A 26752-nucleotide genomic window follows, 5' to 3' on the forward strand; every position below is an offset into this window, starting at 1 on the left:
AGTTTAAGGAAAAGTGGGGGCCAGGTGGGGCATCATCCTCTGATAGAGAGACAATGACCCTGAACGTGGTCTCCACGTTTATTTTATAGAGGTTGGTTGGTTACATAAAGCTCAAGGACGTTTTACAGACTTAGGGACATGCTGCGGGCAAAGATTGTTCTGTTCCCGGGCTATCTAAATGATAAAGATGTCTTCTGCGAAGGTTACAGTTGCATTCAGCTGAAGTTCGCGGTTATCTAATTCCTTCTCAACCCCCACGGGTTCCGGCTGCCGTCAGCTGCTGGCTTGCTCGGCTTTGCAGATGCAAGCAGGCAAGTGTGGCTTTGCCAGACACTTAGCCTGTGCTTTGACGCCAGCCTTCCCCGTCCTCCACAGACTCCCTGATTTTGTCCTGAGCACCTGGAGGGATGGAGTTGCTGTTAAATGGAGTGGAGTGGGGAAGGCTGTGGGAGGGACACGTGGTGGGGCAGACCAGAAGTAGAGTTGTGGACACAGTGAGTGTGTGGTGCCCCTTAGAACATGCAGATGGAGCTGCTACACCGCAGTTGGATGTAGAAGCCAGACATCCTAAAGCTCCTGGGCTGGGGTTGTGTATTGTGGTGCCAGCAGGGAAGGGGTCATCCAGGCCTGTAAAGTGGAAGAGATCAAAAGGGACTGAGTATAGACAGAGGTCCAAGGACTGAGCCTGGTGGGGAGAAGAGATGAAGGTAGTGAAACCGCAAACGACACCGGCGTTCGGGCTGCCTGTCACTACCAAACCCAATAAGCAATGACAGTGATGAACCTATATGGGCGTTTTATTCAGATGGCCATGATCTGAGAAGATGGCCGGTTCATACCCTAACAGACCATCTTCTCTTTTCCTTTCAGGCCAATGTTTTCATAACAAGGAATAAAGAAGGGGCAGTGATGGGGTTTTGAAGTTCAGGGAGGATTAGATGAAAGAAACGGCAACATTCCTGTCCTGGGCAGTTAGCTGTTCCCAGGCACCGGTGGTCTTTGGTCTCTCCCCGGAGCACAGTGGCCTGGATGCCTCCACTCGTCCCCAGGCAGTGGTCTTCAGCGGTGTCCCAGGATGTCAGCTGTTTTCCCAGGAGCTAGGATAGGCCTCATCTGTAGTTTCTGAAACAAAAGCTTTAGCCATATACATTACTTACTAGGCTTATAACTTCTTGCCTTAAACTAAAATTTTCCAACTCTTGAGACCCCTATCAGTAGCAGGCCATGGAGCTTGGGGGGAAATGCCTGGAAGGCGCTGAGAAAGGGTGTTAGGAAGGAGGAAGTGACGGAAGAGGTGGCCGGTGAGCTGAGGCCTCAGAAGGGGCCTTTGGGTTAGGATCGCTGAGGTCGCTGGTGACTTCAAAAACAGCATTTTTGAGGTGCTGTTTTCTGCGAAGGTGAGGGCGAAAGCTTGACCCCAGTGATCTCTGGAGGGCATAAGGACAGAGGGGATGGAAGCAAATAATACTAGCAGCTTTGGAGTGGGGCTGAGGGGATAAGCTGGAGGAACATAGAGGACTGGGTTTTATTTGACAGCGGAGGAATAACACTGAGTAAACTGGGAAATTTTATTGTAAATGTGTTATTTGTTTTAAAAAAGCAATTCAAGAATAAATAAGGGGGAGGAGGTTATCGCTGGAAAGGTAGCTACAGAGGTGGATAGAAGGCCACGCTTGGGAGGGGGTGGGGGGCAAGAGCCAGGGTCCAGACTCCAAATTTAGCTGGGCACAGAGCTGGGACAAGCCCGCAGGCCAGCAACCTGATACTGTGGGCGGGACGCCAGCCCCTTACTCGGTGCTGGGTCGGCCTCAGGCAGCAGTCGGGAGTGGCGCCCAGCTGGGCATGTGTGCCCACCTGTCCCGGCCCATTACCCACAGCAGCTGACTGGGTCAGGCCAGGGCGGCCTGGACGGGCCCGCGGAGGGGCCGAGCGAGGGGGCGACGGAGAGAGGGCGCCGCGGGCCAGGGCCGGGGATTGAGGGGTCCAGAAGCCGGGTTCAGAGCGCTGGGCCTCATTGGGATCCACTGGCTGCGCCTCCTGGCACGCCCTCCACGCGCACCTACCCGGCGGGTTTCCCAGCCCGGCGCGCCCTCAGTGCCAGTCTCCGCCCGCCCGTGTTGTCAGCCGCGCCCTTCCTTCCCGAGGGAGCCCAGAGGCCCGCCCCGGCCGCAGCGCTCCCTGCGGCGCGCTGTCACGTCCCTGGCCTCCCCCGGGCCAACAGACTTCGGTGCGCCGAGCGCGCGCATGGCGGCGGTGGGGCCGCGGACTGGCCCGGGCTCTGGGGCCGAGGCCTTGGCACTGGCGGCGGAGCTGCAGGGCGAGGCGACGTGTTCCATCTGCCTGGAGCTCTTCCGAGAGCCCGTGTCCGTCGAGTGCGGCCACAGCTTCTGCCGCTCCTGCATCGCGCGCTGCTGGGAGCGCCCAGGCGCGGGGTCCGCCGCCGTGCCCCGCTTGCTGCCGTACCCGCTCCCCTGCCCGCAGTGCCGCGAGCCCGCGCGCCCAAGTCAGCTGCGGCCCAACCGGCAGCTGGCCGCGGTGGCCGCGCTGCTGCGGCGCTTCAGCCTGCCCTCCGCTGCTCCGGGCGAGCGCGGGTCCCCGGAGGCGGCGGCCGCGGCCGCGGCGACTGGGTGCGCGCAGCACGGCGAGCCGCTCAAGCTCTTCTGCCAGGACGACGGACGCGCCATCTGCGTGGTGTGCGACCGCGCCCGCGAGCACCGTGAGCACGCGGTGATACCGCTTGGCGAGGCTGTGCAGGAGGCTAAGGTGAGCGCCAGCCCCACTCCCGCCGGTCCCCGCCACCCCGCCTGCCTTTCCGCGCACGCCCTGCAGAGGACCCGCAAACTCGGGGGAGCCCCTGCCTCTTTCTCTAGCTCAGCACTGGCCCTGGGGCTGAGTGTGGTTGTCTCTCTGTCACCCCCACACCACCAATACCCCCGAATCCCCCTCTAGACTGGACAGCCTGGGCGATGACCGGCAGGCTTGACGATTTTCTTCCTGTCCGTCTCCGTCCCCTAGCGGCGACTTGGACAAACCCACATGTCCGCTGCCTCAACTCTCAGCTCTTGTCCAGAGCCGGACGACCTTCCCAGGAGGTCGGGGAAGTGTGGGTGGTTCCAGGGTTGAGGAGAGCAAGGAGAGAGCCGTCTGGGCTGTGTCAAAGCTGTTTGTTGACCCTAGGCTTCTGTTTTTCCTGCCTCCTTGCTGGGGCCTCAGCTGAGGTGTGTGTAGAGGCCTCTACACACAGTCCAGTCTTTCTTTGCTCCCCACACTGCTCCAATCCTTCCACACAGAGGGATATCTGATGGTGAAGACAAGCTACATTGGGCTGCAGGGAGTGGGAGGAGCACTGGTGGTCTCGGGGAAGTGAGACCCTTGGGCTTTTGGCGTTGCCCTGAAGTTGTCCTGTCCCCTTATTTGAAGTCCGCGCAGGCTGTTCCCATCCTGTCCAGAGATGGCTTCGACCTGGTCTCCTTGATGTGCAGGGCCTCCCCTTGCTCCTGGCTCCTGGAAGTCACTGGGGTTTCCAGAATCCTCTTCCAACAGTATCTCCCTTCTCACCCTCTGGCAGGAGCTCCTGGAGTCCAGGCTGAAGGTCTTGAAGAGTGATCTGGAGGACTATGAGATGTTTCGTTCCACGGAAGAGAAGGAGGGCAAGGAGCTCCTGGTGAGCTGCCACACCACCCCCAACTGAGGGCCACCCACCCCCCTGGCACGGTCTCAGTGTGCGGTACAGGAGTGTGTGCCTGCGGAATAGCAGGGAGGGATTTTAGAAAGATAATAGGATGCATAGTATAAAGGGTGAATGTATCCTTTATTATAAAACCAGAGCTTTTTTTTTAAAAAGACTATATTTTTAGAGATGGAGGTAGAAAGAGAGGGAGAGAAACATTGATGTGTGAGAGGAACATAGACTGGTTGCTCCTCACATGCCCCCAACTAGGGACCTGGCCCACAACTGAGGCGCCTGTCCTGACTGGGAATCAAACTGGCAACCTTTTGGTTTGTGGTCAGGCTCTCTCTCAACCCACTGAGTGACACCAGCCAGGGCAAAAAAACAGAACTGTTGAAAGTAAATGGAAGTGCTAAAATAATCCTTCTACAACAGCTGGCTGAAACTGGAACTATCCCAGTGAATCTGTATAGGCAATCATTTCAACATTACATGACACCCCAATTAGGGCCTTGGAGCCTCTTGTAATTGAATGCAAGTGAAAACATAGTTACAGTAAATAGCCTCATGTTAGCCCAGGGCATTTTTGTCACCAAAATGTTATGAAAAAACTTTTTTTCATTTTTAGAGTTTTTTAGGTTTTGAAATTGAGCCAAGGGTAAGGGAGCTTAATGGGTGTCATAGCTGCTGAGGACAGGAGGTCTGACGACTGGTTTCCCGAAGCCCCCCCACCCCCCCACCCCGTGTAGCCGGGTGTGCTCAGCGCCCCCTGGTGGGTGGGGATGCTACTTTGTCTACGTTGGATCACAGGAGTGAAATGGGGCTCATTTTGATTAAGACGGGCAACGTGGATCACGGACGGTAATTTTCTACCCCGCAAATTCAGTTCTTAGCTCCACAAATAGGTGTTAAAAGAGTGAAAGGATCTACTAGGGTGTGTTAGGACAGAGCCAGTCAGTTCTGGAGTTGGGGATTGCAGGAACTTGAGGACCCTTCTGTCCTCGAGATTGAGAGAGGGTGGGACGGAGGGGAAAACCCTGAGTTTAGGCGTTCCTTTCCTGACCCTCAACTGCACCTGGCGCACCTGCTTCCAATGTACAGCTGATCATTCACTTCCCTCCCCATGGAAGAGCTGAACACTCCCCTAGAGACTTCCACCCTGCCCTCCTAGAGAAAGGGTTAAGCACGTGGCTCCGTCCAGCCATGATCCAGAGGGACTTGCACAGCGTGGGCAGATAGAAAGGATCCCTAAAGAGCTGTGTAAAGCAAGAGATTTTATAAGCAGAGGAAGCAGGAACAAGGAAATTGCAAAAAATCCTGGAAATTGCAAAAAATCCTGGATTGGTTATTGCAAGGTTACTTTCCCTTTAGGGAATTGCAGGTTACCGAACAAAGGCAATTCCTGATTGGCTGGTTTAATATTCCATTTCTGGGAGAGCGGAAACTATAATGAAGTCTGGTGATGTGGGTCTTGGCATAAGTGACTCCATTTTGATAATGTTTTCTTGAATTTAACACATAATAAATGTGTTTGGGGAAGAGAGAATGACCTCAGTTTAATCTTTATAGTGGCCCCAGGAGGCACTAAAAGTCATTCCTCCTACTTTTCAAATGAGGAAACGATTGCCCTGAGTAGTTCTCAGGCGAGTTTAAAGTTGCCCTACATTGGTGGGAAAGCCCAGGTACAAAGGAACATGTGTACACATCTGTGACCAGGGAAGCAAGAACATGTGTTGAAGCGGTGGGGAGCTCAGAGTTGGAATATTTAAATTACAGCCTGTGCAGGGTGTGCCCATTTGGGTGACCCTGTGACCTCTGAGCAGTGTGGTGGATGAAGCCCTGCCCTGTGGAATGACTCCAGGCTCCTGTCCAAGTGCCAAGTCTTGATGCCCATGTCCCCTTACCCCTCTAACTTCTTCTCTCCTGAGACAGAAGCAGATGGCTGCTGAGCGAGAGAAGGTGGGGGCAGAGTTTCAGGCACTACGGGCCTTCCTGGTGGAGCAGGAGGGCCGACTCCTGGGCCGCCTGGAGGAGCTGTCCCGCGAGGTGACACAGAAGCAGAATGAGAACCTGGCCCAGCTTGGGAGTGAGATCACTCAGCTATCCAAGCTCAGCAGCCAGATCCAGGACACAGCTCATAAGCCTGACCTGGACTTTCTCCAGGTGAGTCTGGCTACCCAGGATTTCGAGTCTCTGTCCTAAGGTGTTGTGAAGGCAGTGAGAACAGAGTCAGATCCTGAGAATTTAGTGGACTCACAAAATCTGGAGCCAAGAAGGACTGGAGAGAGATGCCCTGATTCTCCTGGGGTTAGAGGTCTAAAGGGCTATGATAAAACTTTCCTAGCCATGAATAACAATAATATATCTTACATCATATTTCAGTGTATACATACTTGAGATAAAAGTCTTAGAAAGTATCACCTTTACTAATGTGATGCACTTTGATATTTTCTATTCTATTTCATCTAAAAAACAGTTACAATCTACAGTCACAAATGGGTCAAGAACAGTCATTTAAAAGACACTGGTAGGAATGAGCAGTTGCTGCGTAAAGTCTGTAACTTGTCTGCGCAGCATGGAGAGCAGAGACAACGCTGGGCCCCAGCATGTGGCTCCAGGGATGATTCTGTAGTGACAGGAGCATTTGCAGACTGTGGGCAGGGAGGGGTCCACCACGTTGAGATGTCCAGCTGCCACCGCAGTGGGAAGACCTTGGCACCAGGGCTCACGCAGGCAACGGATAAGCCGGGATACCTGCTTATTTATTGCTGTTCCTCTGGAAGCAGGGCAGGGAGCAGTAGTATTTTTTTCAAAGGTGTTGACTAGGTTTGCTTTCATCTTTCTTTTCAGGAATTCAAAAACACGCTAAGCAGGTGAGTGGACCCTAGCAGTTCCTTGGTCTCCTCTAAGCTGGTTCTTTCTTTTTTCCCCACTGTGTGCTCTCTTCATTCGCCGCACCCAGCTTCTCACCTTCTGATTCCCCACTGCCCTACCTGGTACCTTCTGAGGCAGCCATCCCGTCCATCTGCCTGGTCGTGGTTATGGGCGTGAGATCAGGCTCTCCTCTTCCTACCTCTCCCCATCAAGAGGACCCTGTTGTCCTAACTGTGGCAGTGGGACAGTGTCGGTGGGCCTTCCTCCTTGTCCTGCAGGTGCAGCAATGTGCCTGCCCCCAAGCCAAGCACAGTCTCTTCTGAGATGAAGAATAAAGTCTGGAATGTTTCCCTCAAGACCTTTGTCTTAAAGGGGCTGCTCAAGAAGTTCAAAGGTAGGGCCCATGTGTGGGGGGCTGTGTCATGAGATGCCCGTGGCAGTGGTGTGGCTCTGGTGATTTGGGGTCCAAGGGTCCAAAGATGTGCCTTTCCAGAAGCTGTGTGAGAAGACTAGAGCTGGGGTGTGTGGTGGCTGATTTATTCAGATGCCCCCAGGGCATGAAGCTCCCTGCCCTGGACAGGATAGAGGGGCACTGGGGACAGAAAGAGGGGTGAGGAAGGAGATCTCAACTCAGACCAGCACCAGGTGAAAGAGGGCAAAGCTGGACAGGGAAAACCAGAATAGTGCCTCTCCCACCCCCACACCGGGCCCAGTGCCCCTGGCCTGTCTGGGGTGGTAAGTGAGCCACCGGGGCCATGAATGTGTCAGAGGAGGTGGTGTCCCTGTCATGGCCAAACAGACAATGTCCTGTGTCATCCACGCACACCCTGCTTTGTTTCTCTTCCTCAGAGGATCTTCGAGAAGAGTTGGAGAAAGAGGAGAAAGGTACGATGATTGCGCTGATAGAGAGAGCGAGCCTGTTGTTGGCCATGTAGGGAATTCCCTCCCTGCTGGTGACTGTGTCTCTGGGCTTTGTGTGTGGTCGCTTCCTGCTGCCCGCCCACCCGGGCAACTCTGCCCTCTACCCCCTTTCCCTGTATCCTTACTTCACAGTGCTGACCCCCTCAGGCCACAGTGGGGCCTGGAGACTTATGGTCCACAGCAGGAGTGCCCTGTGGCTCAGGATACTTAGATTGGGGAAGGCTTGTGGGCCTCTCTCCCCTGCCCTCACTCTCAACTGAGACCTCTCATTGAGACCTCTTCTGGGGACTGGGGCTGTGTGCACGGGAGGGCTGACGGGAAACTGGAGGAATCTGAGGACCAGGCAGGGGGTAGTTCTCACCCCCGCAGAGCTCTGGGGTGAGTGGGACCCAATCCCACAGGGAGGCCTAAATCAGACTTTTCTTGGGTGGGATCTAAACCAGCTGGGTAAGACTACCCGCCCCCCCCAACCCTGCCCCAGGCCCTCTCACTCAGCAAAGGCTGTGGCCGGTTCTCCCAGTGATCTTCCAGGCCCCAGGGGGTCTGGCCTCACTGCATCCCATGCCCTCCCACCCCCATGCACTCTGCTGCTCCTGGAATGTACCTAGCACACACTCGCCTGGGCCTGGAACATGCTTCACCAGACAGCACCTATCTGGCTTCTTCGCCTTCTGCATGTCTGATTAAATGCACCTATTCGGCGAGGCCTTCCCTGGGCCTTCTAGTTGAAATCACAGCCTGCTGTTCTGATCACCTCTTATCATCTTCTCTTTTTAAAAAATCACCTATATTCTATCCTCCCCTCCCCTGTCAAAGGAAGCTGCAGGGGGGCTGGGCCTCCAGGGGCCTGGCATAGGCCTGGAACACTGTGGTGCTTACGGGTGCTTATTTGAGCTGTTTAGTGTGGAAAACTTCAAACATACACTGAAGTGGAGAGACAAGCATAACAAATATTACGTACTCATCATACACCCTCAGCAATCTTCACTCGCCTACTCATTTCTTCCCACTGGATTATTTTGAAGCAAATCACAGATATCATTTCCATAAATATTTCAGTATTTGATCTCTAAAGAGATAGACTTTATAAAAAAACAACCACAAAACCATCATAATTAGAAAAAACCTGATGATTCTTTTTAGTACCTAAGTGTTTGACATCCCTCAATTGTCTTTTCCATTGGATTTGCCCCTGTGTTTGAACGAGGATTCAATCCAGGTCCATATATTGCATCTGTTTGATTTCAGCGTGTACATGTTGGGGGCGGGTGGGAATAAGGAGTGGTGGCTGTGCAACGGGCCTGCATGGGCCATCTCTCCCTGTCTCCCCCGCTTCAGTGGAGTTGACCTTGGATCCTGACACTGCCAATCCCCGCCTCATCCTCTCCCTGGATCTTAAGAGCGTGCGCCTCGGACAACGAGCCCAGGACCTGCCCAGCCACCCGCGTCGCTTTGATACCAACACCCGTGTCCTGGCATCTTGCGGCTTCTCCTCTGGGCGGCACCACTGGGAGGTGGAAGTGGGCTCCCAGGATGGCTGGGCCTTCGGCGTGGCCCGCGAGAGCGTGCGCCGCAAGGGCCTCACGCCCTTCACTCCCGAGGAGGGCGTCTGGGCGCTGCAGCTCAATGGCGGGCAGTACTGGGCTGTGACCAGCCCTGAGCGGACACCCCTCAGCTGCGGCCACCTGTCCCGCGTGAGGGTGGCACTGGACCTGGAGGTGGGGGCCGTGTCCTTCTACGCCACTGAGGACATGCGCCACCTCTACACCTTTCGTGTCAAGTTCCAAGAGCGCGTGTTCCCCCTTTTCTCTGTCTGCTCCACTGGTACCTACCTGCGAATCTGGCCTTGAGGGACATTGCTGGCCTCCCAGAGAAGGGGCAGTCAGTCAAGGGTGAACGCATTCTCCTGGCTGCCCATGGGAAGGGATGCTATTTTCCACCGGAGCTGCCTGGTCACCTTGGGTCTGCCCTTCCCTCTTCTGCCACAGGCTGCCTTAGAGAGGCTTCTGGAGACCCAGCCCCAGAGGCATGAGACTGTGCAAGGTGGGAAAGAAACCCTGTGCTCAGCTGAGCAGAGGAAGGGATGCTTTGGATCTTCAGGCCTGTCCCCTACCTGTTGCTTCTGGCATGTAGTTTTGGTACCAGCTGTGAGGAGGTGGAGGCCTATGAGCACTGGAGTCCCGATGTTGACAGGGGTGGTTTCTTTCACTGGGGCTTACTGCCCAGACTTCAGCAAGGCCTCTGGCTCACCAGACCCTGGTCCTGTGCTGTCTCAGTTCCAATGGCAATGTTTGGGGCCAGGCCAAGTATGATCATGATCACTTCTGTTTTGCCTTCTTGTCAGCTGCCAGCTCTGCCTTCAGAGACTTGAATCCAGCTGGCCCGACCAACTTGTCCACTCAGGGAGGAGCCTCCCAGCTCTGAGGACAGTCTGGGGCAGAGTTGGGCCTTGAACTGTGCATGAGGGAAGAGCCCCAGACTACAGTCTGTAGGCATGGCCACCCTCTAATACCCCTAAACTGATGACACATAGTGATATGTCCATCCTCAGTCACAGTGACAGCCATGTGTTCCCACAGATACCTAAATCCCTCTCAAAGTGTGGTCTTTCTGGGTAAGGAGACCAAAGGTTCTGGAATTTTGAAACACAAGAAAGCGCATATAATTTTACAGGTGTAACTAACACAAACATGAAAATGCCGAGCACAAACATGCCCCTGACGGATTCTTTCCGGAACTTGTCGAATGTATGCTAACAGCAGAGGACCCTGGTGCCAAGGCTAGCTTGGCCCGTGCCCTGCCGGTTGTTATCACCTTGGCTAATTGTTCAGCAGCTTCTTTCAGGCTAGGCTTCTGTGAGGGTGGGCTCTTCCTTGCTTGGTGCTCCCCAAGGAAGGGAGATGGAGATGGAAATACAGATCGTGAGCTCATTTCTACAGTGGCTTAGCTCATTCTTGACTTCCCCAATCTGAGTGCGAGAGCACAAGTACGAGCAGGGGGCGGTCTGCCAGATGAGGTGAGCCAGTATGCTTCTGTGTGTGAGACATGTGCACACATGTGTTTATATCAGGTTGGGTGGGCAGAGGGATGTGTGGATCTTGGAGGGGGCATGTACGGGCACATGCATAGGGTTTAGGTGTTGAAACAGACCTGGTGTGATTAGGTCATACCCTATCGTTGACTTGTGGTTAAGTATTAGCCACCCCATAGTTAGGTGATGGCCTTAGGTTTCCAACACTATAAATGGGCTGCTCAGCTAGATGAAAGCCAGTTTCAGACCTAATTCTGTCCTGCCTAGGTTGTTATGCAGATGCAGGGACAGTGACAGTCAAGGAGCCTGGCCTGCAAGAGTCATGGAGCTTCAGCGCTCTGTCCCTTAAGGTGCTTCAAGCACACTTTGCATACGGGGTTCTTGGAAGGCAGGCATGGCACTGTTCTGGAGGCGGGCCGAGTGCACCCAATGCCAGGCCATCGGAATCCAGTGTCCTACAGACTGGGGACCAGACCATTTAAGAGTTTAGCCTACAGCAGCATTCCAGAAGGTGAATTCTATGCCCTATTCATACACAAAGTGTAGCTCTAGAACACTGTAGCTAATCAAAGTGTTTGAATACCACTGAATTCCACAAGGAAAACTCATTTTAACATTTATTTGCTCATTAAATGGCCTTTTGTTGTCATCAAGCCCTAATGTTTCCTGGGATTGTATGATTTTTAAGCTGGATATCACAATTACTCTTTATGTCCTCTAGCAAGTGTGCTGAAGTTCTGTAACACAGGTTACGGGTCACAGAAGATAGGGTGACTGGTGGGGGCCCTGTAGGGCCAGGTCTGGGGACAGCAGGCACGGCTGTCTGTGTGTATATTTTAAGCTTTTGTGTTCGTGAGTCTGCAAGACTCTGTAGAACTACCGGAACATAGATGGCTGTGTATCTGAAGAGCTGCAACAAGTTACATAATAGCTGCATGTGGAGGGTGAGGGAGATGTTCTCTCTTGGTCACCAGGACAGCATGGTGACTTTGGATGTCACAATGCTGGTGTGAGAGTATGTGTGCATGTCTGCATTTTTCTCTCCCTTCCTTTGGGCATCGTGAGGTCTCCGAGATCTCTGGGCCTCTGAGAGCAAATACTGGCTTAACTTTGGCCCTTCTGACCCATTAGTCCCAGATCCTTGTGAGCTGCCGAGTGGTGAGAAGCCAGGTTCTTGCCATTAGCCTCTCACACAGCTAGCTCCTGAGTGTCGGACTGGGTGTCCCCTAGGGGCCTGCTTTTGGCCTGGCCATCCAGTGACCTAAGTCATCTGGCCTTGTAGGGACCATAGGACAGGTTGGGCAACGGGACCAAACCCACCACCTCCGGCTGCCACTTTCTGACCATTGCAGAGCAAGGGCTCCTGTCCCTCACCTGAGCTCTCGCCTTCTCTCTCTGCCCTCAACCCAATGGGTCTTGTGACAGAACAAGTTCCCCAGAGCCCAAGGTGGACCCTAAAGGTTGACTTTTCCTCATTTTTTTAACGGACCGGTAGGGGCTAAGGACCACGGGCCCAGACCAAGTCCCTGGCCCAGCACTTCCTCACACCCGTGCACTTTCGGCTTCTTCCTCCTGATCCTCACAACTGCTCCCGCACCGCCAGCCTACCTTACCAGCCCCGGGTCTGGATTCCCCTTAGGACAAGCACATTGACATCCTTCTCCTAATTCCTCCCTCGAAGCCCTGACTCGGATCCTCACACACAATAAGCCACAGACCCCCGCTCCAGACGGGTTCCCACCTGCGATTCAGCCGAAGCGCGGAAGTCCCGGACCTCCGCACAGATCCGCCCACCGGACGCCCCGCCCCCGCAGGCTCAGCCCGTGAGCGGAACGGCGGCCTTCTCCCCGTGGGCCTCTCTCCCAGGATGAGGCTCCGCTGGCAGCACCAACACGTACAGACCCCGCAAGCTAAGCTGCTGCGGCCCAGCTGGGTCCTTCAGGGCGCAGGAGCGCGGGCCCCACTTCCAGTCCCTTAGCTTGTCAACAAAGAAGCCGTACGTAGCTGCACGGAGACTGATTTCACATCAAGTACTTGTGCGCAGAAAGGAAACCGGCAGTTGGCTCCATAGCTCAGGGGTTAGAGCACTGGTCTTGTAAACCAGGGGTCGCGAGTTCAAATCTCGCTGGGGCCTGCTTTCCATCTTTTAAAAATTTCCTTTATTTTTTCCCCTCTTTGAACTGTAAGGCGGCAAAGTGCAAAATGCGTAAGCCAACACGAATTCCACCTTTCGGGGAGGCCAGACCTAGGCGAAGCTTCCTACCGGTGTCAGCCGCCCTACCGGTGTCTGCCGCCCATCGCTCACCTTTGGAAGAGCTGTACCCACTGCGTCCTTGGCCTGGCGATCGCAGGCCCGGGGCTCCGCGCCCCTTCTCCCCCAAGACCCCTCTCTCGATTCCTACTGCGCGCGCTCCGGGCCAGCTCGTGGCGGATCTTTCCGTTTCCCTCCTGGGGGCGAGGGCAGGGTCTCGTCCTCGCCTCTCGTTCTTTCTTCTTAGCTGAGTGGGGTCCACCTGGTAAGGTCCCCTCCTGCCCCCTGGGAACCTACTGCTTTAGCTGGGAGGGTGACTAAAAGTTCCGTCGGCTCTAGCGGTCTGGCTCCCGTAATGAGGTGGCCTTCCCGTAGGGCAGGCACATAGGGGCCGATGGAGCCCGGGAGCCCGGGGCGCTAAAGTGGGGAGAGGGAAGCGGGTCCCCCATCCACTCCATTTATCCCCTTGTCCAGAGTCTTCACAGGTTTCCGCGAGCGATTCTCTCCTCTGCTACACCAGACCCGCATTCTGTTTTCTAATCCCGAGCCGCGCTAGAACGCCCCTCGCCCCCGGAGTCAGCGGTGTCCCCACGTGAATCTGCAAGTCGCTCAGGGCTTTTCAGAGGGTCCACTCAGGCTGGAGAGAAGGCTCCTGCGGTCTGGGGTCGTGCCCGCCAAGGCCGCGGCGGGTGGGCGCCCGGGACTGCCTGCCGGGCAGCTACCTACCCCCTCCATTGTTTATTTAGTCTCATTTTGTCCACTTGACTTCGATAACAGCATAAATAAATAAATAAATGCTAGAAGGTCAGCATGTATTAGTTGTGTGGGGTTTTCGCTTGTTTGGCTGTTTTTTAAAAAAAGTGAGTGGTAAAACAAACAAACAAACAAACAAACAAACAAACAAACAAACAAACAAACAAACCCGAAAGGCTCGAAGCGAATATGACACATTTATAGCCTTTAGGCCACGGATGTGGGTGATTATTTGCACTTTTCTTTGAATAATTGCCTGGAGAAGAGAAGCAATAACAAGCCTACAACACGGGGCGGAGAGCCAGGAGCGCCCAACGTACCTCTGGTGAACAGGAGGGGGCGCTCCGGCCTGCGGGTTCCGAAGGAAGAGCCCCAGAGCCCCAGCAGCCGGGGAGGGCTTGTTACCGAACAGACCGCGGGGTTCTGGGGTCCCTCTGTATTCTTTGGGTTCTTTGCCCGCCACCAGAAAATTGGAATTACGGCTCTCAATGCCAGAGTTTGGTGAAAAGGAAAGGAACTATTTATTCGAAATTTATACAGATTTAGAGTAATAACTTAATGTCTTCGTTAAAATCCCAAAGTCCCTTAAAACACCCCAAAACAGCCTTTCCCTCCCCCCTTTGCCCAGTCAGGGGTACCCTATCTCAGGAAAAAGAAAAAAAAAAAAGTAGGAGTCCGTGGCTCGCCTACCTCTGGGTTCTTCTCAGTTGAGCTCAGCGGGCGGGCCTCCCGCAGTTAGCACCTCCAGCTGTGTGGCGGTGATTTCCAGTTCTTAATCTAAACCCGCATGGCACCTTCTTATGGCCCACCAGCAAGAGTCCTTTCACCCCTTTCCTTCCTGCATTGTCTCTCCTGTGTTCTTCCCAGCCACTAAGAGAGGGCTCTGTGTGTCTGCTACATCTTGATTTCCTGCTCTCTGAGCCGGTGGTGAAGAATTCCCCAAATCCTGTGGCTAGCCCCCGCCTGGGTTTTAATCCCCACGACAATCTTCTGCAACCCCATTTCCGACTCCTCCCAAATCGGCTACACGTGCCAGAACTCCCATATTTTTCCAGCCTTTTTTTGCTGCCATAGTTGGTCCCGGCAGGCGAGGTTCCAACCATCTCCAAGCTCTTACACAGGCAAGCGCTGTAAAGGGGAGCCGCCTCCTAGCTACACCATGGGTTAAAGTCTCCCTGGCTCATAGCATCTCCCTGGCTCATAGCATGGCCACAGCTGTTTAACAAATCTATGAAGCTAGCCAGCAGTTATAGATATATGCAAAAAATCGTTTTTGCATGTCAGGTATGAAGGTGGCCAACTTGATATACAAAATAACTATCATTGGCCCTGCTCCTTGTGTCTCATCCCTTAGTCCAGACTTGTAGGGGTGGGGATATCCTATAATTTTATATTTTCTGGACAGGACCCTGTTTCAAATCCTTCGTCTGGGGGCCCCTGGATGAAGAACCCGGTTACAGGCTGAGCAAGAAAGTGGAGAATGTCAATGGAAGAAATTAGCACCTTTTCCCTTGGAGTAGGTCAACTGCCTTGTATCTCCTACACTGTTTTGTAACAGCCAGCTGGTGGCTCAAAATAAACCTTTGGGCCAGTTTTGAGTGAATTTTGTGAATTTTACAGCAGGGAATCAGAATCACTGTTTTTACTCCTAAACAACAGTACAATTAAACCCCTTTGGGGAGAGCAGGTCTGAGACGGGGGAGAAAGAGAGCGGCCAGACCGTCTCTAGTTCTCCAGGTTGGGGCGGCGGCATAGGGCAGTCCTGGGAGGGCGGAGGGCGGAGGGCGGAGGGCGGAGGGCGGAGGGCGGAGGGCGGAGGGCGGAGGGCGGAGGGCGGAGGGCGGAGGGCGGAGGGCGGAGGGCGGAGGGCGGAGGGCGGAGGGCGGAGGGCGGAGGGCGGAGGGCGGAGGGCGGAGGGCGGAGGGCGGAGGGCGGAGGGCGGAGGGCGGAGGGCGGACCGGTGTGCGCGCGCGAGTGCGCCACGGGTGCGCGCGCGCACTGCAGCCGGACTGTGGGAGCCGGGTTTTCCGTCATCTCATTTCTGCCTTAACACTTGCTTACGTTTCTCGAACGCGTTGCAAATAAGTATGTGCTGCTTGTAAAAGTATTTTCATAAAACGATATAGAACAGTCCCTCCCCTTTACCAGGCGCCCCACATGAAGAGACTACGCTGGATTTCATCTCGCCTGTCAGGGCTGAGGACCCAGTCCGCGCCGCGCCCCTCCGGGCTCGGCGCCAGGTTCTCTCCCGGGGCCCTACGGATCTCCCGGCCTCTGCGTCTGGTCTCTGGGCCTCCAGTCTTGCGCCTTATTTAGGCTCCCTTGGGACCGAACTTCCAGGTTCCAGGAGCGGAAGGATGCCCTTTCCTGCTGCTCGGGTAGCCCTTAGTGATCATGCGCTCACTTGGATCCCAGGACATCCGAGAGGGGCCCAGAGGGACGGAGAGTTTGCACTGCGCGACCTGCCTGCGTCTGAGAGTGAACGGCAGACGCGAAGATGGCGGAGAAGAATTGGACGAACGCGTGAGACACCAAAATCCAGAGAGCGGTTTCAATATACCAGAAATAAGAATCTGTTTTTCTGGTGATGAAATGACTCTGCAAAGAATTAAAGACTCATTGGTGCAACATTGTATCAGCTGGCTCGTTGGTCTAGGGGTATGATTCTCGCTTTGGGTGCGAGAGGTCCCGGGTTCAAATCCCGGACGAGCCCAGTTTTTGTTTTCACAAAACAAAATTGTTTTCTTGTACGAACAATTGCCAGTTGTGCACAGGCCCGGTCCTTTCACGCCACACAGCTACGGGGCCCTCCGCGACCGGGGTGAGCTTTCCCACCCATCAGTAGTAAAACTGCAATGAGGCAGTCAGGGGTTTCCGTAGTGTAGTGGTTATCACGTTCGCCTAACACGCGAAAGGTCCCCGGTTCGAAACCGGGCGGAAACAGGCTCTTTTTTTTCTTCTCTCTTTTTACGGTTTGGCGTCTTTCTCCTTCTATTTGAAAATTATTACTGGGGATAAACCTGGAACTCTGTGGGGCAGAGCAGGTCCCAGCTCAGCACATCACGTCCTCCTGATCGCGGAGGTGAGCGGCCTTCAGCCCCGGCTCCCCGCCGCCGCCGCGGGTGCAGGTCCTGCGGGCGCCGCTTCGTTTTTGGCCGGGAGCTCCTGTGAGCGAGGAGGCCGCAACGGCCCGTCTGCTTCGCAGCCACACGCTCTACGCGGAGTCCTAGATTCCGAGTAAGGGCAGAGTCTCCCGCTGGGGTTCAAGTTCATGGTCTTCTTTTGCTGTCCATGGAGAGAAAAAAATTTTACGTTAAGGATAAAACAGATGGCAGCGGTGGGATTCGAACCCACGCCTCCGAAGAGACTGGAGCCTTAATCCAGCGCCTTAGACCGCTCGGCCACGCTACCTCGGCCCTAAAGTTGATTTGAGTGTCTTTTTTCAATGTTGACTAAGTCCCCAGAAGCCTCATGAAAACTTTGTACGTATGGAATTTTAAACAAAGAACAATAGGCCGAAGGGGTGGTGCAGGGGTACTTTTAAACAAATAAATGAAGTTCATTTTGGGTAGTTGTCCACAACTCCTTATAAGAAACTTCAGATGACTTTAAAAAGACCCTTTGATAATATTTTTACCTACGGACGGCCACTCTGTAATTACTGCAACCATTTAAAATGAAGGGCTGCGTGAAGGGTCAGGGAATAGCTAGGAGACTCACTTGTTGAGATTGTTCATGAGTGCGACAGAGACCAATCAACTGGCCGATCTTCTTGAATAAAGGCAAATGTAGGATTTATAAAAGGAAGACGAGAGAAATCTCACAGCACGTCTTGAAACAGTGAGTCTTTTTCTCCTGGGTAAACTGCTTGGCTGGAGGCTGTCACAAGCATAGGTCTGGGATCTGCCCTGGGTGGGCTGGCTGAGCCTGCCAGCAAATGGTTGTTATTTTGTTCCTTAAACAAACCAACCAACAACGACCCCCCAAACCCAAACAAACAAACAAAAACCCCAGAGACGGACGGGTAAGCACTCAGCTAATGAAGCCCGCGTAATTCTGTAAACCTGAAAAATTTGGGTTGTGTCAGCATTTTTCCTCATTACAATTCTTCAGAAATTACACAAAACTTTTTTTTTTTTTTTTTTACTCAAGTCACCAGTAAAGGAATAGTGCGGATGACAATGGGGCTATGCGATAAACTGGACAAGCTCAGTTACCACAAGTAACCCACACAGGATGGTATGATCACGAATTTCTAACTGTGCAGGACGAGGTGGGTAGTCGTATCCTGGGACTATAACTTCCTTAGCAAGGGCCAGTCTTTACCTCAAGTGAGCCATGTTCATGGTTCTTATACATCTAAGATAACATACCTTTGATGTGTCAGAGTAATTTGCTTTTCCTACCGCTGGAGGGCACAACTGCTGGCACCAGACTTCAAAACCAGACTGAGCACAAGAACACAGAAGCCCTTATTGCTATCTTGTTGCCCACATATCATCTCTATGTGCTGTGAATGTTAAATGTTAACTATCCTTTACCCACCAATGTAAAAGAAGCATGTGTTTCTCTATTTTGCCTTTTATCCTATCCGAGCAAATTCTTTCCTCCCTTTGTTTTCTCCTGTCTCCTTAATCTACCAGCACAGGATTTTTTGCACCTCCCTTTTGTCTCCTCCTTTGATTTTAATGTATAAAATAAGCTGCAAAACTGCCATTCTCTGGAGCATTTGAAATCTTGGTCCCCAACATATGTGGTCAGTTTGGCACAAATAAACTCATAAAGGTTCTCTACAGGTTTGGATGTTGCTTATGTCAACAATAGAATTCAGTAGTTTCTTCTTTTTTTTCTTGAAAACAACACAATTTCCAATTGTTCATAACTAGTACAGAGAGATACAATTTATTTTACCTTATTGACCTGGTACCTTGCAACCTTACTAAACTCAATCAGTTCTAGTAGCTTATTTTGTAGATTCCGTTGGATTTCCCCCACTCATTCATTGTAATTAATGAGATTTTTACTTCTTGCTTGCTTTTTTCACCTTCTTGCCCTGGCTAGGAGAAGCGCCAGGACAACGTTGACTGGAAGTGGTGAGAGTGGATATACATAAGTGGACATCCTCGTGCCTGATCTCTAGGGGAAAGATTTCAGGTTTTTTTGTTTATTTCTTTTAAAAAAATTTATCATTGAATATGGTGTTAGCCTTTCATAGGGTTGAGAAAGTTACTTCTATTCCTGGTTTGCTGAGACTTTTTCTTTCTTTTTTTTTTGGGGGGGGGGTCCAATACTGAGATGCATCTACTGAGATGATCAGTAGAGGTTTTTCCTTTTTAGTTCATTAATATGAAAAATTACTTTGATTGATTTTTCAAATGTTGACCTGGACTTGATCAGCTGAAATCATCTGAGTCATTTACTGGTTTCCTTTTTAGTCGTTTGGCTGTCCCATGTGTTAGCTCATGTGTCTCCAGACCACGCTGCTCCCCCTCCTCAGCTTGACTGAGGTATGAATGGCAATTAAAAGTTGTATATATCGAAGGTATACAATGTGATGTTTTGATATACATATACATTGTGGTGAAGTAATCACCAAAATCAAGCTAATTGCCACTTCTGTCACCTCCCATAATTACTCTGTGTGTGTGTGTGTGTGTATGTGTGTGTGGTAAGAACACTGAAGGTTTACAGTCCTGGCAAACTCCAACTGTGCAATACAGTATTATTAACTGTAGTCACCAGGCTATACATTAGGACTCAGGAAATTCCTCCTAACTGTGAGTTACCAGCCTTTCACCAACCCCTCTCCACTCAGCCCACCCCCAGCATCCACAACCACCATTCTACTCTCTGCTTCTATGAGTTGACCTTTTCAGATTCAACATATAAGTGAGATCATACGATATTTGTTTTGTGTCTGGCTTATTTTAGTTAGCATGATATCCTCCAGGTTCCTCTATGTTGTAACAAATGGCAAGATTTTCTTATTTTTAAAGGCTAAATAATACTCCATTTTATTCTCACATTTTCTTTACCCATTTATCTATTGATTGGCACTCAGGTTGTTTCCATATCTTGGCTATTGTGAATAATGTCACAATGAACTTGGGTTTGCATATATATTCTTGAGATACTGATTATGTTTCTTTTGGGGATATACCCTGATGTGGGATTGTTAGATCATATCTTTAATCACCTTCAGGCAGAGTGAAGGCAGCAGCCTCACTGATATTGAGTGAATTGCCCAACACACACCTCACTATGTGAAGGTTCACCAGGTGAACCTTCAGGCGGCTAAAGCCACGAACACTTTTCAGCCCCCGTCTTTCTCTGAAACATCAACACACTGGACTTGAACTATGCTACTACATCCGGTTTCCTCCCACCTCCTGACCTCTCGAACCTCCTCCTCTTCCTCCATCTGATGTAAATGTTAGAATTCTGCAGCACCTGCGCATGGGTCTCTGCTCTTCCAGTGCTCACTCCCTTCCTAGGCAACTTCACCCCCTGCATTGGTTGTGACAAGAACAAAATTCTGAGATGTTCTAAATTAAATTGCGGTGCCAGACACTGAGAGAAAGAGACAAAGCAGCTTCCGAGCAAATAGCTGGGGGCCAGCTTACAGAAGAGCTTCACTTTCCTGGATTTATGTTGGAAACTTGCTCCAGGCGTCTGCTAGTTGGCCACTAGACGGGCCACGGCATCCTGCAAATACAGTAACTTTCAGAACTCTTGCCTGTAACCAATTAAACTCAGTAAGTACTTCTTACTATGGATTCTGCCCCCGCTTCACCTTATCCTGTCCCCCCCCACTTTGTCTGCAGCCAGTGTAAAGTCTTCCCAAACACCTTACATTTCTCTTCCCCTACTTGATGTATAAAAGAGCCCATCAACTCCAGGAGGTAGACATGTTGCCTTCACCCAGTGTTATGTGCCCCAGGACTTGGACCTTTGTAGTCTAATAAACTCTTTCTTTTAAAAAGGTTCTCAGCCTCCGGAAGTTAAAGTTTTTGGTTTAACAACTGCACATATGATCGATGCCTCTGGATTTTATCTCCAGCCCTTCTCTCTGATCTGGCTTCATCTCTCATTTCCACTCCAAGTGGCTGGGAGCCCACAAACTCCAGCTCCACCTCTAAGGCATGTCCATTCTCCCACCAGCTGCCCAGCATGACCCGCCTATCAGGAAATGATGCCACCACACTCCTGGCTGTTTGACTCACAGGCCCACTGGGTAGCTGCAGACACCACCACTGCAGCCATCACCTCTCCCCAGGATATCTGCCGCATCCTCTGGTCAGGACCCCTGTGTCCCCTCCAGCCAGCACAGCAGAAAGATGTCCATTTCTTCTGTGCTCACTCAGTCAACAAAGCTCAAAAGGATGTGCGGACAAAGCCCAGAATTTGCAGTGAGAAATAAAATGGAATAGACACTTGTGCTGGGTGCTAGGCAACAAAGGGAAACCAGAAGGTAATAGGTGAGCACCGAATAAATTCAATGTTTTAACTTTTTTTTTTTTTTTTAGGAAAAAAGTAACATCGCCCTGGCTGGTGTAGCTCAGTGGATTGAGCGCCAGCCTTTGAATCAAAGGGTCGCTTGTTCGATTCCCCGTCAGGGCACATGTCTGGGTTGCAGGCCAGATCCCCAGTGGCGGGTGTGTGGGAGGCAATCGCACATTGATGTTTCTCTCCCTCTTTGTCTCCCTCCATTTCTCTTTCCTTCCTAAAAATACATAAATAGATTATTTTTAAAAAAGAGAAAAAAGTAACATTGATTGGATACTACCTTCAATGTCACCTCTGGGCATTGTGAGTGATCTCTGTTGTCAAAATTACCTGGCCATACACACCACAGTCACAGCACATAGGAACAAATGGGAAGCCCCCTGCGGAAAACTAGGGTAACTCTCATAGTGAGAAAGCATGGAACGCAAGGAGGCACAAGAGAAAGAGGGGGAGCCATCAGGGAGGAGAGGAAGTGGCAAAAGCATTAACAGTGGACCAAGAGAGAAAGAATTAATGGGAAAATGTCCAGATAAAGAAGACAAGATAAAGAAATGTCATTAAGATGGATAAAAAAAGAGAGGAAATGTTAGAATATCAGAAATGTTATTTCCCCAGAGGAGATGGAAAGTAAGAAGATAAAGACAATAATGCAACGGATATGAGAACATGGATGTGGTGAGAAAGGAGAACTCAGATGTGAGAAGAAAAGAATCAGGGGAAAGGCAACGGCACAGGTGGGACAAGATACTGAAGAAAGGGGGCACCTGAGTGAAGCAGGCAGCCAGGCAGAGGGACAGCACTCCAGTTACCAACGCCGTAATGAGCTCTCTGATTTCTGGGTCTTAGGGGCTGTGAGAACCCAGTGTCTCCAACTCTCCCCACCATGCTCAAACCCCTTCAAATTGCATGGACAGCCCCGCCCCCCTTCAGAGTCTTCTCATAAATGTCCCTGGTCCCTCAAGTACCAGAGCACCTACTTCCAATGTGGCAGAAATGAGGGTCATGGCCTCACCTTTCCCAGCTTCCTCCAACAGCACTGTAACACCAGTGTTTGTATTCAGGAGCCTGGACTCTTGTAGGTGACCAGGGCTCCATGTATCCTGCCAGCCTGTAACATTCCAGGCCTGCCCTGCAGTCTCGGCTTTCCTCTTTATCTCAATAAGCTCAAGTCCACCCACATAGAGAGGGCCAGACTCACCAACCCATCTGCCTGGAATGCCTTCCCTGATACTTTGTTCACTCAACAGATATTTACTGAGCACCTACGACATGCCAGGCACTGCCCTAGGTGCCTGGAATACACTGAACAAGGAGGCAGTCTCCCCCGGGAGCTGACTGTCCAGTCAGCCCTTTCCTCCTGCCCCAAAACCTTCACTCTTCAGTCAATTCCTTCCTCTCCCTTAGGGATCATGCCTTTTTTAGAGCGCTCGGTGTCCAGAATCATTAAGTTGTTGATTAATCAAGTGTGTCCTTGGTAACCAATAGAATACAAAAAGTTCCTAATATGGGGGTTTATGAACCCTGAAACTGTGTGGAAAATCTGGTGCTTATGCATACAGTTCTACACAGCATGTCCAAAATTTTATTATATTTTTAATTTTTTTAAAGCATTATGATTTATTTTTTTAAGATTTTATTTATTTATTTTTAGAGAAAGAGGACGGTAAGGAGAGAGGGAGAGAAACATCCATATGTGGTTGCCTCTCACATGCCCCTATTGGGGACCTGGCCTGCAACCCAGGCATGTGCCCTGACTGGGAATTGAAGCAGCAACTTTTTGGTTCACAGGCCAGCACTCAATCCATTGAACCACAGCAGCCAGGGCTACATTCTTCATAAAAGTGAAAAGACCCTGCCCTTTGTTGTCTAATTGACATTATTTATCTGGTGTCAGTGTTTGCATTCTCAAGAGTGGATTTCTCCAACCTCATTGCGTGCTTATTGAGCACAAAAGCCTTGAGTGTGGTCTCCATGTGCTCCATCCGGGAGCTCTCAGGAGAGGTGGGGGCCTGACAGGTGCTCTGGGTGCCCTGCCCTTGAAGGTGCTGCAGAGGAAATTCTCATCTGTTTGGCGGAATTGTGAGAGGCCTCCTGGAGACCCAAAGGAGAGATTGGATCCTGGAGGATTACTGGAATATCTGAGGCTGAGCAGAAGCTGATCCAATATGATGAGCAGAGGTAAGAGGTGGAGAGGCACAAGCACAGTGTTGAGTGGGGAGTAAAGCTGGGCGTGTCAGCCAAGCACAAGGTCCATACAGGAGAGCAGTGGAGGGAGCCTGGTGTAAATGGCAGGATGAGAACCTGGGATATTTGGCATCACTGGGTCATAGTCAGGAGCTAGGATTTGGCTAATTGTTAGCTTTGGGAAAGTACTCACTGGGCCTTTTATCTCATTTACAAATGAAGGCAGCAATAATCATTTTCCAGAGTGGTTATGAGGATTAAATGCGTTCATACATTCAAAAGCACCAGACACTTGCCTGGTTCACACAGAGAAGACCCAACAGTTGGCCGTTGAACAAAGGAATAGGTCTAAGCCTGCTCATTGGCTGGCAGATTCAGGGAGACCAAAAAAGGAAAGAAAGTACTAGTATAATTTGGTGCAGTTGGGGGCCACCCAAATGGGTTATGTAACAGGGTCCTGAATTTGGGGTTTCTAGGAATTATAATATATAGGATATCCACACCCCCACAAGTCTGGACTGGGGGATGGGACGCATGGAACAGGGCCATTGAGTTATTTTGTGTATCAACAGTTGGCCAAATTCGTATCTGATATGCAAAAATGATTATTTTACATATGTCTAACAGTAGGCTAGCTTCATAGATACATTAAGTAGCTGTGGCCACGTTTTGAGCCAAGGAGATGGGTGTGACTTTAACCCATGATGTAACTGGGAAGCAGCTCCCCCTGGTTATATCACCTGTGAGAGTTTGGAGATGGTTTGCTCCACACCATGGGGCCATGCCTGCCAGGACTTACTATGACAGCCAAGAAATGCTAGAAAAATATGGGAGTGCTGACAGGTGTAGCCGATTGTGGGAGGAGTCGGAAATGGGGTTTTGGAGGAAGATTCGCACTGGGATTTAAAACCCAGGCACCAGAGCCACGTGGGCTGGAACCATGTAGTTTTGGGGCTCCCTTTACCGTGCAGCTTAGGAAGCAGGAGAGAAAGATGTAGCAGACATGCAGAGCCCTCTCTTAGCAGTTTGGAAGAATGCAGGAGAGACAATGTAGGACTAGGGACGGGGACAATGCAAGACCTTTCAGGGAAGGAGCGGGGGAAAGGACTCATGCTGGTGTGTTACAGAACAGACCTGTGTGGGTGGGGCAAGATGCTATTACTGAACGGATCTTCCTTCTCCTGGAGTCCCCTTGTACTAGGTTCACCTTGTCTGCCACCAGGGAATTGTTGCTCTCAATGCCAGAGATTGGTGAAAAGGAAAGGAAATACTTATTCAAAAAGTTATACAGACTTAGAGTCTTCATTAATGACTTAATGTCTTCATTAATATCCTATGGTCCCTTAAAACACCCACAAACACACACAGTCCTTCCTTCCACCCTTTGCCCAGTCCAGGGTACTGTATCTCAGGAAAAGAAATGGAAGGCTGTGGCTCAGGTAGCCCCCGGTTCTTCCCAGCAATCCGTGCTCGGCTGGCAGGCCTCCCTCGGTTCCCAGCACCACCAGCTGTGTCATCATTGCAATCTCGTTCTCAATCCAAATCCTTGTGGCACATTCTCTGGGCTCACCAGCATGAGTCCTTTCACCACTTTCCTTCCCTTCAAGGGCTCTCCTCCTTCCTAAGCCACTTGGCAAAGGCCACAGCTAGTTAACATATCCATGAAAACAGTTAAAAGTTACAGATATGTTAAATGACCATGCCTGAGGTTACTGCAAAATCCTTGCTATGCAAAGTAACTCAATAGCCCTGCTCCATATGTTCCATCTCCCAGTTGCAGACTTGTGGGGGTGTGGACATCCTATAGTTTTAATATTTTCTGGACACCTGGAGTTCTGGACCTCATTACAAATCCCTCTTTGGGGGTCCCCTGGCTGCACCCTATTACATTGAGACTCATAATTCCAATTCCCTGGTGGCGGGCAAAGAATCCACAGTGACTGAGGGACCCCATAACCCCAGGTCCGTTCTGTAACACTAGGAAGCAGCTCTGACTGTCTAAGTAGGAGAGGGCCACCAGCTATGTGACCTTGGGCTGGTTCCTTAACCATTCTGATCTCCAGTTTCATCATCTACGGTGGCTATGAGGATAAAATAGAATAATGTATGTGAAAATCCTCACTCCAGTGCCTGGCGTGTAAATCCATTGTGGCAACTACTATGATGTCCATCACCTGCATCACTTATTATGCTCTGGACAAGGTGCTGGCAGGGGAATGTAAAGGAGGAGGGAAAAATAAACAAATAAAGGAGGAAGGATGTTTAAAAAAAAGTGCATTGCACTGGAAATAGAAATTTTCAAGTTGAAAGGCAACTTGGACATTGTTTACTCTGACTCTTATCAGATGGCTCAACTAATTTTTAATAAGTGCTTTTTTTTACATTTTATAACCTCTAGAAAATTTACATAAACATAAAAAGTCAATTAGTAACATGGACTTATTTTTGTAAAGCCCAGGTAAAATAAAGACATGTCTGTTTTTCTTTAACCAACAAACTTAAGCTAGTTTTTATTTACTAAGGATTAACCTTAGCTTATGTGAACTTAAAAAGTATTTGAGTGGGTTCCTATATTTCTGAGAATTTAAGAATACCCAGTTCTTGCAAACCCTTGCCTTTAAATTTCACAGTATCATCCAGAGGTAGAAAATCATTCAACATTTACAACACAGATGTATAACATACATTTAGACAGAGAGACCTTTTGGCCATGAGAAAAACTCACTAGTTTATAAAAGAATAGTTGTATTCCAATTTTGCCCTGGGGGCATTTACAATTCGTATCTGGCCTTGACAAGTCAAGTTCTAAAAGATCTTCTCTTAAAGATAAGGACAGCTATATTTGTCCATATTTTATAAATCCTCTCCTTGAAATTTTGAGAAACAAATGTGTTTTCCCTTCATTCTGCCTAATTTATAGCTGGCTTTTTCTAACTGCATGCACAAAAATGAATTTAGAAGTACTACAGTGTTGACAGTGAAAGTGGGGCTCTTTCACCACCCACACACAGGAGACTGTGGTGTGGCAGGATTTTTTTGGTGAAAATAGAAGGCTGCTTTTGCCCAGTGTCCTGTGTCCATCCGTGCCACCTGTGGAAAATCAGGGCCAGAAATAGGGCCCATGTTCAGAGAGTTCACTCCATCGTTTGGACACAAGCAGTCTCAGCCTCCATCCAGGCAGCTTGGCTGCTGTTCCCAGCTGCCATCTGGGGGCCACATGGTTACCATGGAAAGAGAATGCACAAATGACCAGGATGAGTGTGTGTCACTGGGAAAAGGGGTGGGGGAGAGACAGACACAGGAGGGGATTGTCTTATTTAGGACAATCCCTGGGATTATATTATTTAGGGCTTGGGAAGGACCAGGAACTTTTTCAAAGTAACCAATATGCTTCCCAAGATTTCTTGGGCTTCTGATGGATCCACCTCCTAACCAACTTATCCCCCTCCCAGGCTAGACTGACAGGCTCCTGGGTTTACCAACCAGTCTCCTATTTCTCAGGCCTCATAAAAGCACCTCCCCCTGCTCCCTGACAATCCTGTAGGGAGGACCAGCTGCTCCC

General features: G+C 50.7%; 1 protein-coding gene and 4 non-coding genes across 5 annotated transcripts; 4 read left to right on the forward strand and 1 right to left on the reverse strand.

The window, feature by feature from the left end:
• The first annotated feature begins 2222 nt into the window (after positions 1-2222).
• On the forward strand, positions 2223-9707 carry TRIM7 (tripartite motif containing 7). Its single transcript, XM_037153451.2, has 7 exons — positions 2223-2763; positions 3569-3664; positions 5603-5833; positions 6521-6543; positions 6823-6938; positions 7394-7429; positions 8804-9707. The coding sequence occupies exons 1-7, from the start codon at positions 2245-2247 to the stop codon at positions 9313-9315; spliced, it is 1533 nt and encodes a 510-aa protein (XP_037009346.1). The 5' UTR covers positions 2223-2244; the 3' UTR covers positions 9316-9707.
• A 2850-nt stretch (positions 9708-12557) lies between these two features.
• Positions 12558-12630, forward strand: TRNAT-UGU (transfer RNA threonine (anticodon UGU)). Its single transcript has one exon. It is a non-coding gene; the product is annotated as a tRNA-Thr (tRNA).
• A 3511-nt stretch (positions 12631-16141) lies between these two features.
• On the forward strand, positions 16142-16213 carry TRNAP-UGG (transfer RNA proline (anticodon UGG)). Its single transcript has one exon. It is a non-coding gene; the product is annotated as a tRNA-Pro (tRNA).
• A 157-nt stretch (positions 16214-16370) lies between these two features.
• On the forward strand, positions 16371-16443 carry TRNAV-AAC (transfer RNA valine (anticodon AAC)). Its single transcript has one exon. It is a non-coding gene; the product is annotated as a tRNA-Val (tRNA).
• Positions 16444-16829: 386 nt separating this feature from the next.
• TRNAL-AAG (transfer RNA leucine (anticodon AAG)) lies at positions 16830-16911 on the reverse strand. Its single transcript has one exon. It is a non-coding gene; the product is annotated as a tRNA-Leu (tRNA).
• Positions 16912-26752: the final 9841 nt, after the last annotated feature.

This window comes from Artibeus jamaicensis, unplaced genomic scaffold, assembly GCF_021234435.1.
Source record: "Artibeus jamaicensis isolate MK-2021 breed Jamaican fruit bat unplaced genomic scaffold, CSHL_Jam_final contig_1085, whole genome shotgun sequence".
NCBI classification, from domain to species: domain Eukaryota; kingdom Metazoa; phylum Chordata; class Mammalia; order Chiroptera; family Phyllostomidae; genus Artibeus; species Artibeus jamaicensis.

Coding starts and splice junctions, on each gene's coding strand:
- TRIM7 (XM_037153451.2), top strand. CDS start 2,245: ATGGCGGCGGTGGGGCCGCGGACTGGCCCGGGCTCTGGGGCCGAGGCC. Junction 2,764..3,568: donor AGGCTGTGCAGGAGGCTAAG/GTGAGCGCCAGC, acceptor ACCCTCTGGCAG/GAGCTCCTGGAGTCCAGGCT. Junction 6,939..7,393: donor GCTGCTCAAGAAGTTCAAAG/GTAGGGCCCATG, acceptor TCTCTTCCTCAG/AGGATCTTCGAGAAGAGTTG.